The 13,748-nt window shown below is 38.0% G+C and overlaps 1 protein-coding gene across 3 annotated transcripts in view; it reads left to right on the top strand.

The window, feature by feature from the left end:
* The first annotated feature begins 6,246 nt into the window (after positions 1 to 6,246).
* The window catches only part of LOC148032134 (uncharacterized), a 306,148-nt gene continuing 298,646 nt past the window's right edge, over positions 6,247 to 13,748 (top strand). For all 3 annotated transcript variants that reach the window (XM_087682765.1, XM_087682766.1, XM_087682767.1), the window contains exons 1-6: positions 6,247 to 6,507; positions 7,446 to 7,692; positions 9,144 to 9,268; positions 9,364 to 9,510; positions 9,670 to 9,777; positions 9,915 to 10,032. In XM_087682765.1, the coding sequence (XP_087538891.1) occupies positions 6,347 to 6,507; positions 7,446 to 7,692; positions 9,144 to 9,268; positions 9,364 to 9,510; positions 9,670 to 9,777; positions 9,915 to 10,032 (906 nt within the window). In that variant the 5' untranslated portion in view covers positions 6,247 to 6,346. The remainder of the gene's footprint in view (positions 6,508 to 7,445; positions 7,693 to 9,143; positions 9,269 to 9,363; positions 9,511 to 9,669; positions 9,778 to 9,914; positions 10,033 to 13,748) is intronic.

Raw genomic sequence — 13,748 nt, 5'->3', positions numbered from 1 at the left:
TGCTGAAAAAGATAAACTTAAATGCGTCACTAACCATCTAGTAGACAGAGCATCATTATGGTGGATTGTTAGAGTGTTGATTGTCTCTCTACTTGGGAAGCCTTTCAAAAGAAATTTTTGTAGAATTTCCTTCCACCTCAGTTCTATGAGAAAGTCATCAAACAATGGGAACTTCAGCAACAAAGAGATAGTGAATCCATCTCGCAATATATTGAGTATTTCTGGAGTGCCTTACTTTAACTTCGAATGCTTGAAGATGTTCCTGAGGCGATCCACAAGCGTAAGTATATGTTTGATTTGCTTAGTCACTTCTATGCGGAAGTGAATATGTTCATGGCAAAGACTTTGGAGGATGCGATTTCTTTAGCGCATGATGCTGAGGATAAAATTTGTGGACGAGAAAAGCAACAGCAATAATTTTTTATTAAGGGTAACTTTGGTTCAAAGTAATTCAATTCTAACTTCCGAAGATTCAATCAAAATCACTTTGTTCCATTTTCTTTCCGTAAACCTTGGACTCGAGCTCCTACTTTACAATAAAATATAAATTCAAACCCTAAGCCTTCTCTCCAACCAAATCCCAATATACCCAAATTTCCAACCCTTACCAATAATATCTTTAGAGCAAAACCTATGGTTTGCTACAAGTGTCATCAACCTGGATACTTAGCAGTGAACTGTCAATCCAAGAAGCAAGCTGTTCAAATCAATCACTTGGGAGTAACTGAAGACGAGGACCATGAAGATATATCATACTTCACTGAAGATGACCATGATATGGACGATACTTCAGATACTTTATCAGGTATGCCAAATCCTCATTCATTATTAACAATGAAATGTTTTGTGAATGGTCAATAAAAGATTATTTTGCATGATGATGGAAGCACGCATGATTTTATTTTCACAAAGTTGATAAAAGAATTGAATTTACCTATTGTTCCAACTCATTATTGGATAAATGCTGCATTCTTAAGCACTAGATACAATGGTACACAAGAAGTGCATAATTTAGAGATTAAAATCAGTGATTATGTCGAGCGTAAAAATTTCTTAATTGTGTCTTTGCAAGCTAGTGATATTATTTTAGGAATGCCTTGATGTCACAAATATAATTTCGATATAGATTATTCCACACATTCCATGAAAATTCATTCTAACGGGAACCAAATCACATTACATGGATTGCACACCTTTGATAATTTTCCATTGCTTAGTCACACACAGGCTAAACGTGCATTGAGAAAAGGTAGTAAATCATACTTAGTGTAGGTGAATGAAATTGAAGCTAAGAAAAATCTGATGCATCCTAGGCATTCACAATTTATTTCACAATTTAAAGATTGTTTTGCTGCTGACCACCCGGTTTACCACCTACACGTCCTGAAGACCATAAAATAGACTTAATCCCAGGCTCTCAACCACCATGTAAAGCACCTTATAGACACAATTAGATTGAGCAAAATGAAATCCAAGCACAAGTTGAAGATGAACCGAGGACTTATTAGGCCCAGTAGTTCTCCTTTTGGTGCACCTGTCCTATTAGTCAAGAAGAAAAATAATACTTATAGGATGTGTATTGACTATCGTGCCCTAGACAAAATCACTGTTAAGAATATATATTCGATTCTAGGGTAGACGACCTCATGGATAAACTACAAGGGGCCACTATTTTTAGTAAGATAGATCTCAAATTTGGATATCATCAAGTACGATTGGATACACCTGACATTTTCAAGACTGCATTTAGAACTCAATTTGGCCATTATGAATTTCTTGTTATGCCTTTCGGTTCGACTAATGCATCAGCTACATTTAGTCGTATGATGAATTGTATATTTTTGAAGTATCAGAATTGTGTGATTGTTTTCTTTGATGATATATTGATTTTTAGTAAGAATGAGAATGAGCATTGTGAACATCTATCTTTGGTTTTCAAATTGTTGAAAGAGAATCAATTGTATGCTAACCTTGACAAGAGTAAATTTTCCAAACCCAAATTGGATACTTAGGTCACATTGTTTCTTCTGATGGTATTCATGTTGATTCTAAAAAGATAGAGGCAAATTTGAATTGGCCAATCCCTAAAAATGTGTATGAGTTATGTTCTTTCTTAGGTCTTGCTAGTTTTATAGAAAATTTGTGAGAAATTTTTCATTGCTTGCGTTACCTTTGATGAAATTGTTAAAGAAATGTGTTGTGTATCATTGGTATGACAACCAACAAAAGTCTTTTGATTTGTTGAAACATGCTTTAACACATGCACCTGTCTTGCAATTACTTGATTTTAATTCTTCCTAGTAGTCACTGATGCTAGCGGATTAGGAATATGAGCTGTCCTCATGCAAGGTTCACATCCCATAGCCTATTCTAGTTGCAAACTTAAACCTTCTGAGTTGAAGTATTCCACCTATGATAAAGAATTGTTAGTTATAGTTCAAGCCTTACGTCAATGGAAACACTATCTGATGGGATCTGAATTTATGATTAAAACTGACTAGCAAAGTATCAAACATCTCCTTAGTCAGCCACAAATTTTTAACTACCATATTAAATGGGCTGCTTTCATTCAAAGTTTTCATCCACCTATCCAATATCAACTAGGAAGAGAAAATGTTGTTGCCGATGCATTGAGTAGGAGACCAAATATCCATAACATTTCCGTTCTATCCTTTGATTATGTTACTCCTATGAAGGATACCTATGACCATGACCCCAATTTTCAAGATGATTGGAAGAAATTAGTTGCCAATAATTGGATTCCAATTGATTATTTATTTTATTCTGATGAATTTATGTTTTATGAGAAAAGATTGTGTATCACTGTTCAATTTTGATAATTTGTGTTGCATGAAATTATTTGTCCTCCATATCAAGGACATAGAGGTATCATTTCCACTTTAAGAACGTCGGTTGAAGATTTTTACTAGTCACAAATGAAATCTGATGTTTCTAACTTTGTTTTTGAGTGTTTAATTTGCCAAAGAGTCAAGCGACATAATGGTAAGCAATATGGTTTGTTAATGCCTTTACCAATTCTTGAACATCCATGGGAACATATTTCAATGGATTTTATAACTAGTTTGCCTAATACACAAGCTAATCATGATATGATTTGGACTATAGAAGACTGATTTAGCAAACAAGCATATTTTCTACCATGTAAGAAAACATTAATTGCATCTCAAGCTGCACAATTGTTTTTGAAAACTGTTTTCACTAACCATAGTTTGCCAAAAGTTATTATTTCTGATCGTGATTCTAGATTTTGTAATAATTTTTAGACTGCTTTGTTTGCTAATTTGGGTACTAAAATTGATTTCTCATCTACATTCCATCTTGAAACCAATGGGAAAACAGAAGCTACTAACAGTATGATTCTAGATCTTTTGCGTGCATACACAATTTCAAAACCACAAACATGGGATACACATTGGCATCTACTTCAATTTGTATACAATAATATACCACACACAGCTATTCAAAAAACACATTTTGAAATCATTTATGGACATAGATTGCTTACACTTGTCACATCATTATCAAATAAAGGTAAAGTTGTTGATGATATTGCCAACTGGTATGCAAATCGGGTGCTATATGTGCGCGTAGTGAACGCCGAAAAAGGTCCCCAAGAACAAAGATCTCTACAATTCTTCATAAAAGCTAAAAGAGAATTTGCATGACATGAGATAAAAAGACAAATTGGGTGCAATCTCCCTCCATGCCTTCTGTGAGTGCTTCATAAGGCATGTATTTATAGATTTATTAATCTCCAAGCTAAAAAAATAGGCCACTTTACAATTAGCATGCTTTTGGCTTTTGTATTTGCTTTTGCCCAAATAAAGAGTAAAACATTTGTACGTCCCAAAAGTTGGGTTGTGTCCAAATACAAATACCAAATAATGAAATATTTAACCGAAACACCATATTAGAGAATTTGGGAATCTCCCAAGTCCCAATTTCAAATAAGGGTAAGATTTAGCCATGTGGCTAAATCTTAACCTATGCCTCAAAGTGGGACTTGGAGAGACAACCTACATAGTAGTTAGGGTAGACTCCTCTTTCAAGTGAGGGGACAAGATTTGATAATGTGGCCAAATATTAACCATATTAGGAATTTCCAAATTTCCTAATATAGTATTCTGAGCACATATGCGCATACAAAGTAATAAATGTTTGTTAAGCGCTTTAATAAATAAGCACGTCTAAATAAATATTGGCGCCACGCCTTTAGTGATAAGGCATGCGTCCATAAAAAATAATTATTATTCTAGGCATTTTGAATTCACACAATCACTCGGTGCTACCCAACGCCACCGCCGCCTGCTCTACACATCAATTGAAGCATTTACAATTGTTAGAAAATAATAAGATAAAACCCACAAAAGTGAATATCTAGCAGTCTTCACCTACAAAATAATTAAATAGGTTGAAATTCTAGCATAACCTTAATTTAATTTGAGTGCGCACTTTAAACTCATAAGCGTTCATTAATTTGATATGTATTTTGCAGAATCACCTGCTGTGGAATCACCCACGTGCACATCAAATTAATATGATGCCCGAAAAGGATAGGCGTCCCCGTTAACTTCTCGCACAAGAAATCCACCTTGTGTACGAGCATTGGCAAGTAAATATAGTTTTACGGAATCCACTAAAAAATCTCACGAAATCCACGTGGAATAAAAACCTCACGGAATCCACCATGGAATATGCGTCCTGGTATCATACTAGTAGTTGAGGAATAACACTCACAAGTTTTTGAAACTAATAAGATTTGGGTAGAAACTTGTCATACAATACGAGATGTTCTATTAATGAAGAGTACCTTGTAGATTATAAAACATCATCCAAGCAAGTTACTCAGACAACAGTCTAAGATGAAATAATTTTGATATTTGATTAGTTTTTTACTCAAGAATTAGCTTATAACTTCGTAAATACATAATAATACAAGTAAGTACATGAAAATGCTATACAAGTAGCATATTGAAGAGCTTGCACAAGTCTTTTCATAGTTTTGTAATGATGTGGGAAGCTGCCATTCCCTCGTATGCTTTCAAAAAGGATATATACTTCTTTTTACTTTTCTTTACTTGCTCTTACCATTCCATATCCAACGATTGTTTCCAATATAATATAGTTTTGAAAGTGGATGCTAACCTTGGTAATAGTCATGCTTATGAAAATTCTAACTTTCTTAAAGTCGACCCTATGATCATGAGATAGAATTGAATGAGCAAACACCATCAATTCTAAATGCAAAATTCATTAATTTCATGTTCAAAACTCCTTGAAGTAATTATTGCAATATTAACTTAACATAGTTTAGCTATTGGCATTATTACCTTGACCTATCAACTTTATCGTAATGTTGTTAACTAGTGATTAAATAATGTTTGCACAATACCATAGAGAAAAGAAAAAGGAGGACGTTATGTGAGTAGTTGTTGGAGTTGTACAATAACATAGCAAAGGAAGGGGGGCTATATGTTGCAACCACACGTGTGAAGCAATATGTTGATATTACATCAAGTAGTATTATCAATATACTTAGATGATAAAATAAACAAAATGTCTTGGTAGATTTTGGCTTGGTGGAAAGTTTAGGAATATCAAAGCAATAAGAAAAATTTCAGAATTTTGCATAGGGTGATCACTAGCATTTGATATGGAAGAGTGAAAGTGAATTAATTAATCACTATAGTAGTGATATTACTATAACTATACTTACGACGGTTGTCAAACCTCATGGATATCAACTCATACTTTTGGCTCAACTCACAGCCTTATTGACTGATTGATGCATAGTCGTTCGAACATAATCTATTAGTCGATTACATAATAATCTAATAGTCGATTACATAATAATCGACTATTAGTCAATTGGAATATACTAATTAATAAAATATTAGTTGACGTCACTATAATACTAAATTGATTATGAATCAAGCGTATAATAATAAGTAATCAATGGTAATCCTAATGATTAACTCATTCATCGGGTCTAATTGTTGCAGCCTCCAGCATTGTGTGTAGACTAACTATTTGACTGATCTATTAATTGGGAAAAAAAGGGATATTTTCTAGTGTATTTTGGAAATATCCTAATAAATTAGTGCTTCGGTAATTGCCATTTGTATGGTTCTACGAGAACGTGTGTGAAGGGACTTAGTTTGTCATGGGAAGCTAGAGATGGTTGGAAGGGTGGGGGGGGGGTGAGGGTGGCGGTGGTAGTGGTGAGCGGGAGGGCCAGTACTGTTACAGGAGTATCCACCATCGCGGTGTGGACGAGCGCGCTCTCTGATCTCACCTATCATCGTGCGAAGAAGGCTGCCTAGATATGGCGGAAAGCAGCCATGGAAGGCCGAGCCTGCTGGACCGTGAGAGGCGCGGCAGCGCAGTGGATCCAGAACGGCGCTCCAGCAGGCGTCTCTCCGTCTTCAAAGCGAAGGAATTTGTTGGCGCTGCCATTGGCGCTGTGGCCAAAATAGCAGAAGCTAGGTATTTGTCTTTTCCTCATGTGGTTTGGGGCTAGAGAGAGAGAGAGAGAGAGAGAGAGAGAGAGAGAGAGAGAGAGGGCAGAACGTAGCTACTAGCGTTTTCCTCCTGTTGCAGTTTCAGGTCATTTTTCATTGCATTACAGGAGCCTAGGTATTTGCCTTCCTCTGCACGTTGTCAGGTCATTCTTTGGCTGCATCACAGGCTTCCGAATTGGATATTGTGTTAACCTTGTATTCATACCTTCCATAAGCAGGGATTTTGTTGACCCTTGTTTTTACTGTGTGCATCTACATTACCGAGAGTTGTTTGTAGATAGAATCTTCTTTCTCTGAAAACAAAGTTTGTTTTTCATTTTCTGCATTGGACTGGTCTTTGACACATCAGGTAGGCATAGAATGCATTTATTTTTGATTCTGCCTTGGGTATCCATGGTCATGTGGGCCATGTTTGAGGATTGTTATTATGGCAAGTTAGGTCCATGGTTTTGACTGGTGGGATCCTCTGAGAGGTGGCTGCTCCATGGATAAAATATCATCCACACCAGCCTGGTTGTGCCCCATTCGTGATCCCCTTCTTCCATTCTTGTAGCCATGTGCTTTTTGTAGCCTTTTGGTTTCATGTATTGTTTTTTACTTGCCTTTGAGTCCGCTTGGTTGGCCAAGGCCCTTTGTAAATATCTCAATTTGTTAATCCAGCATTTTCACCAGAAAAATAATTTGAATCACCTTTTCAACCCTAGAAAAACAACTCGTCTTTCAGCCTTGTCCATTAATTTGTGAAGCTCAATTTGGAGTCTATAGAAGTGCCGTTGAATAGAAAACCAAATGAAATAGCAAAATTGAGATATAGTTTAACTTTACAAGAACAGAGGAAAGAGAACCAAATTCCATACCCTCTGCATTCTATGGCTGACTAAGTCATGGTCGATTGATGCACAGGAAAGAAGTTGACCCAGAGGCAGAGCCTGGATTCACAGAATTGCATCCTCAGTGGGAGGATTCACTTCCACCGATCTATGCTAAGGAAGAGTATCCCCCTGACATTTCAGCTTTAGAAGAACCTTCTTTCAAACTGCCACCTGTATGTATTGTGGCACCAAAGAAGGAAGGACCGCCCCTCTCAGAGTCAACTTTACTTGCTCGCAAAAGATGGAAAACAGCTTATCAATCGATCAAGAAGAATCTGGTGAGTGACTTTCAGGAAACTAGGGATGCTTCACTAAACCACACTCAAGTTGCAGGCCACATTGATCAAACACCTTCTGGCTTAGTGTGCTTGGTGTCACTTGTAATTCAATGGAAGTGTTTCAAGGTATGTTCATAATCAGGGCTCACGGTGTGCTACGGTGGTAAATCAGATGCCTAAGTGTTCCATCCAGATGTCTACTCCCCATTGGCTTTCAGCACCTACCTTACATATTGATTCAAGTGATTTAAAAGTGGACCGAGGACATATTAGTAGAGTAAGCATTGAGGCAGAATTCGCAAGATTCCTAAGGATTTTTGTAACCACTCAGGAAAATTAATGGGAAGCTCCAAAGTGTGTTTGTTTTCACTCATTGAAAGAGAAATCATCAATGTCCTGCTTCAGTTGCCATGTAGCTTAGAGGGTGCAAGAACTTGTTAAGACTCTGACAAAACCAAGAGAAAAGAACAAGCTAATAGTTGTGACTGAGAGTGAAGAGTCAAAACATCCCATGAAGATGCAGTTGTTTGAGATAAAGACAACCATTATAGCCTTGGTAAGGATCGGTACAAAATTTCAGAATTATAGAGAGGATGGCTACTGGTTTCTCCACCAGCATGCCCTGTCCTTAATAAAATCACGAGTGCTGTATAAACATTGCATGCATGGAAGAGGTCTCTGATAGATCTTGCCATCATCGAGAAAAATAAGGTTTAATGGATGCTTATATGGCTGAGCAGCTTTCTACTAAAGATTTTGGCTCGCTGAGGGTACACGATAAGAGCATTGCTTAAAGGAAGTCAAATACATTCAGCATTTGAATTTACTAGATAAAACTTTGTGCAGGCGAGTTGGTGACTAATATCCTTGTTCCAGCCAAAATGAATTGGATCAGACTTGCATTCCCACTTGCGACCTCTTAACTGTATCTTCTCGTCCTACTGATCCCATGTAAAGGTACAATGCCTTTGTTACTCCTTATCTATGGACCTTGCGTTCTTGGATGGTCCTATTGGCCTCATTGGGATTGTTATTGGGCCTTCTGCAACTAAGTGGTTGGTGATGGTTCCAGACGACAAAATTTTTCTCATTGACATGCAAATCTCTTGGACTTTTTTCTTAGCTTCAATACAAAGGAAGAATCAACAGTTGTAGTGTATACAATTCCTGGCATGAGGTGAATGGACATGACAAGTTGAGAGCTGACTTTCACAGAAAACGTCCCTTAGATAATATTTAATTGGACCCTCTAAAATTGCTGCAGGTAGTCTGGAAGTACACGTCCAGATGTACAGCTTTTCGTATTGCTCATTTTAAACTGATTGTCTGTGGGAAACCTGGAATTCATTGTTGAGATTTCTTTGATGTTTGCAAGATTTCTTTTCTTTCATGTGTTCTTTGATATGAAAAGTAGGAGATTCTAATCTTCTGCTTTGTGCTTGACAAACAAGGTTATGCGAAATCAAGCTTTGCAAAGCTCTGTTGGTCCTGGTGGTCAGCTAGATGGGTTTGCTTTTGGCAAATGGGATAAATACAGTCCTGGCAGAATCTATTTATTTCAAACACTTTACAATAAGTATCCATGTCTCAAACAATTTCATCAATCTCAGACATTCTTTTATTTAGGCTCCATTTATAACAGTCGTTTCAATGTTTCCTTAATGTGCATAGAAAGACAGAATATATTGTTTTTGTCTTGATACTTCTGCAAGTACTCATCATTATGCTGAAAGCTTCCAAAAAGGGGTCATGGAAGGAAGCACGTATAAGTGTGGAGCAGTTGGATATTCTAGACTTAACTCTTACAGTCATTTTCAGGTATCAATCTGGTATTACCACCCTGACGAGTGGTTTTGTAAAGATTGTAGTAACAAAACTTCAACTATGATGAAAAGGATCATGGCAACACCATCAAGATTTGTTTCGAGTAGTTTCGGAATCATTATTGGATATAATTTCTTTTCCTATTTGCTACAGCCTGGAGTGTATAGGCCGGATTGCATGCTTGGGGTTATACAAGGGACCACATACTTTTTTGAGAGGATCTTATAACAAGATTGATCTTTTGAGTGTGCTTGACTCATGGTAAGGCTCTGGGTTATACCAACATCAGTCAGATTAAGATGAAAATGTATTGGCTACAACTATGTGAAACAATTCACTCTCTTAGCTGTTGGCGAACATAGAAAAGTGCTTAATGCTTGCATTTGCATGATTACTAGGGCGCACCTAATAGCTCGCTATTTCTTTAAAAAAGACCATTTTTGCCGACTCCTGGTGTTTCGCCTATTTCGAGCATTGTTAACGTTGCGTGACATCGAGTTCTTCAGCAATGTGCTAGTAAGTGTCTTTTTCAGCATTTTATTTTTCTTGCTTGTGGCTTCCATATTGTTTGCTGTCAGTCAAAATATGATATATTGTCAGTGCCTTACATGCATGTTAATATACTAATTTCTTAAGTGCCTTTCTTCCTTTCTCAATAACTTAGCATAGCTCAATAAAAAATGTGAAAACAAACAGGCTGTGCTAAGTATTGCATGTAGTTTTTGACTTAAACAAAGCAAGTGAAGGAGAAGGAAAGGACCAAACAGGATTGAGGACAAAGCCATACATAAGTAGGAATGTTTTAGGAGGAAGAGCATACTTCAACAAATTTCCCTTCTAAACTAGTTGTTTGTTATTTTCAGATGCTTGAATAGCCTCTGAAAATAATAGTTTTAAATCAGTTTTATTTCCAGGGGCTTGGTGAGCCTTAACAAGAAGAGTTTTTACTGGCCTTCAGCCAATTGTTTCTATTTTTAAAACTCACATGCATACGGCCTTAGCCATGATCTAGTCATAAACATGACAGTTTTGCCCCAGTGACAACATACTGCCCCCTTTTTTCCTTCAAAAACAAAAAAGGCAGCCTTCTCTTTAGAACAAACATGCCAGATCTGTGATGTGCATTGCAGAGGCTGGTGATTGGCTCAGGATGCTGGCATGACTGTCCAGTGAGAGTTTGGAAGACCTGTTTGGCTTGAGGTCTTGCTGTGACATGTTAATAGATCATTGCTGCTATCCTAGTACCCTTGTGGGTATGGTTATGTGCCCATCTAAGGGGGCCCTGTTGGGTGGTGAAGTTCCCATCGGTTTGGTTCCTGCTCTATTCAGCTAGGTTATTTTTGAGATGAGAGAGATTTCATTTCAGTACAAAAGATGGACAAAGAGTCTTGGAAGGGCTGACCCAGGATATGCTATGATGGAGCAGGCTGCACGGGAAGACTTGGGAGCTTAGTCCCCTTTTTGTTCCAACAGAGCTGCATGAGTGTGCCTGTGAATACAGAAGGGCTATGCCCTATGATTGTCTCGTGGGTATTGCATACATACTAGAGTGGGGAGAGATGTTTGTGGGTACAGGCAGAGGATCGTGCCCTTCCTACACATTGATAGAGACCAATATCATGGAAATCTGAAAGTGCCTCTTCTGAAGGATGACACTGGAATTAGTGGCAGCTTCAATTTATTTCTGCTTGTGGGTTGTGATGCATGGCCAATGTAATTGGTTAGGGAAGATGTACTAGCAAAGGGACTTACAAGAGGTCTTTGAGGCAATTGTGGATAGTAGGTGATCCTTTGTTACATTACTTAGGTAGTTGTGTATTGGCTCTATACCAATGTTTGCTTTCCACCTGCTCTATAGGAGTCTAGGACACTATGTCAAAGATGAGGGACTCTTTGTGCCATGGCTCTCTCTAGAACCCTTGTTGGTAGGAATCTATAGAAATTTCCATATTCACAATTAGACATGCGAGGGATGAAGACGTTAGATATGCTCAATGCCCCACCTTCATAAGGTACCATCAATGATCCATGGTGCTCAAAGTTGTAAACCCCCTATCATGAGGAGAAGCCATGTGTAAGCCTTGGTTGGGTCTTGATTTATATGTTAGATGAGGTCTATGTGGTTGGATTGCAAAAAGGTGACCTTTGTGGGTCTAGCCTTAAACCTTTGGGTTAGATAGAGTAGTTAAGCTAGTAGCAACTTGAGGCACAGTGCATTGAGTTGTGGGGTGTGAGAGTTGTGAGGGACCTCTATTTTGGGGTTTGAAAGTACTAGAAGTGGCCCTTGGCTAGGGGATGTTAGGGGGTTAGTGCCCCCCCTTCCCTTGATAGGGATCTAGGGGCAATGCTATTGGGCGATGGTAAAGGGAATATTTCCGAGAATATTTCCTGGAAGACTAAGGAAGATTCATAATATAGTATGTTGGCGAGGCCGACTTGATTGCCTTTCCCGGCTATAAAGGGTAGACCCCTCCACACCCATAATCAATCTGTTTTTCACCCAATCAGAGTTCTAGTTAGCCTTAAGCTATTCACCTATTGTCTATCTCGATCGCCATCTAATCTTCATCTTTATATCAACTTGTTTGGAATTAAAGAAGTTTATGTTCTCCTCTTACTTTCTATGTATTCTCTATTCCTTGCTCAAATTATGTACATTGTGCCATGTAATTTTTACATAAGATTACACTTAAAAGCTGAGATATTGATTAGATGCATTCTAGTTGAAGGTACATGATTTTCATAGTCACATTTCAATGTTAGGGAGATATAATACAAGATGGCTCGACAATAGCCTTGGAAAGGAAGAAGATTAATCACACATATCATTACTCTCTTTATGAGAGAGACGGAATTATGTGCTTGTGTTCTTGGTTTAAAGAAATGGTGGCATTATCTATATGGTACCAAGGTTATGATAGTGTTTGATTAGAAAAGAATTAAGTGGCTTGCTAATCAAACATGTTTTAAGGGCCTTTAGTCTCTCGGCCAACCTAACCACCTTTCTGGGATATAAAAGGTAGACCCTTGTGTGTTGAGCTAACATAAGCATTATATGTTGAATTAGCCACTTAACAGCCCAAAAATGCATTAATTAATTAAATACCTAAAATGGTGCATGATATGGACTCTCAAAACTTTCTGTAAATAGCCCGGCTGCCCTCCATTCAGCCTTAATCTCGTTTTTGCACGTTTTTGGCCCTCTAGCTTCCCTAACCACATCCCATTCACGGAGGACATCTCAACTGAAGCTAACTTTGCTCTCTACTCAGATTGGAGCCTATTTCCAGCCGCCTCCTCGCAGTTTGCACCTCCACCAGCTATCGCCTGCTGTTCCCTACATTCCTGGTGGCTACGATTCAGCATGGGGGCCTGTTTTCCTGTGTTTACAGCAGCCTACTACCTGGTGACTGCCCTCAAAGTCTGCATTTGCATCAATCAGCTGCCACCTTGCACTTTTCACTCCAACTTTGCTGCATTTGACCCTTGTTGCTGCTGCCCAGGCTGCCTACACTCCACAGGTATTTGTGTTTGCTGTTTTTCTCTCTCTTCCATTGTATGCCTACATCAGATCTAGTCTTTGTGGCTGCATTTCTTGGTGTTTGACTCTCGGAGGCTGCCTTTGTTTCGTTTCGGGTTTTGTCAGGAGTACGATATACTCTCTTGCTCAGCACCTCTGCCTTGGTCCTTGAGACTTGAGAGTTCAGGGTACAATTTTCGTTCTTGCATGGTTTGTTTGTTGCATGAGCATTGTATATTCTCTATTCATTCATTCATTCATTTAGATTCACTATGTTCATTGTCCCTGTGTTACCCTAACCCTAACTATGTTCTTCTGAGTTTATGCTTTGTCGTATGCTTTAGTGTTTGTTTCTGTGTTAGGGTATTTCTTCACACCCTCCACACCCATCATCAATCTATCTTTCACCCAATTGAAGTTTTTCTAGCTAGCCTTAAGATGTTCACCTATCATCTATCTAGATCACCATCTAAGTTTCATAATGGAAGCACATGGGTGGAAAAAGTAATCTTTGTAATAGCTTGTTTGGAGTTGAAGAAGTTTCTGTTTTTCTCTTACTTTCTATGCACTCTTTATTCCTTACTCAAATGCTGTAGGTTGTGCCATATACTTTTTACGTAAGATTAGCTTCGTAGTGGAAGCACATGGGTGGACAAAGTGATCTTTGTATAAGCTTGTTTGGAATTGAAGAAGTTTTTGTTCTTCTCTTACT

The sequence above is a fragment of the Lygodium microphyllum genome, chromosome 8 (assembly GCF_053477565.2).
Source record: "Lygodium microphyllum isolate KBCC chromosome 8, Lygodium_microphyllum_v1.1.10, whole genome shotgun sequence".
In the NCBI taxonomy this organism is placed as follows: domain Eukaryota; kingdom Viridiplantae; phylum Streptophyta; class Polypodiopsida; order Schizaeales; family Lygodiaceae; genus Lygodium; species Lygodium microphyllum.
This window is presented reverse-complemented; position numbering and strand designations above follow the sequence as displayed.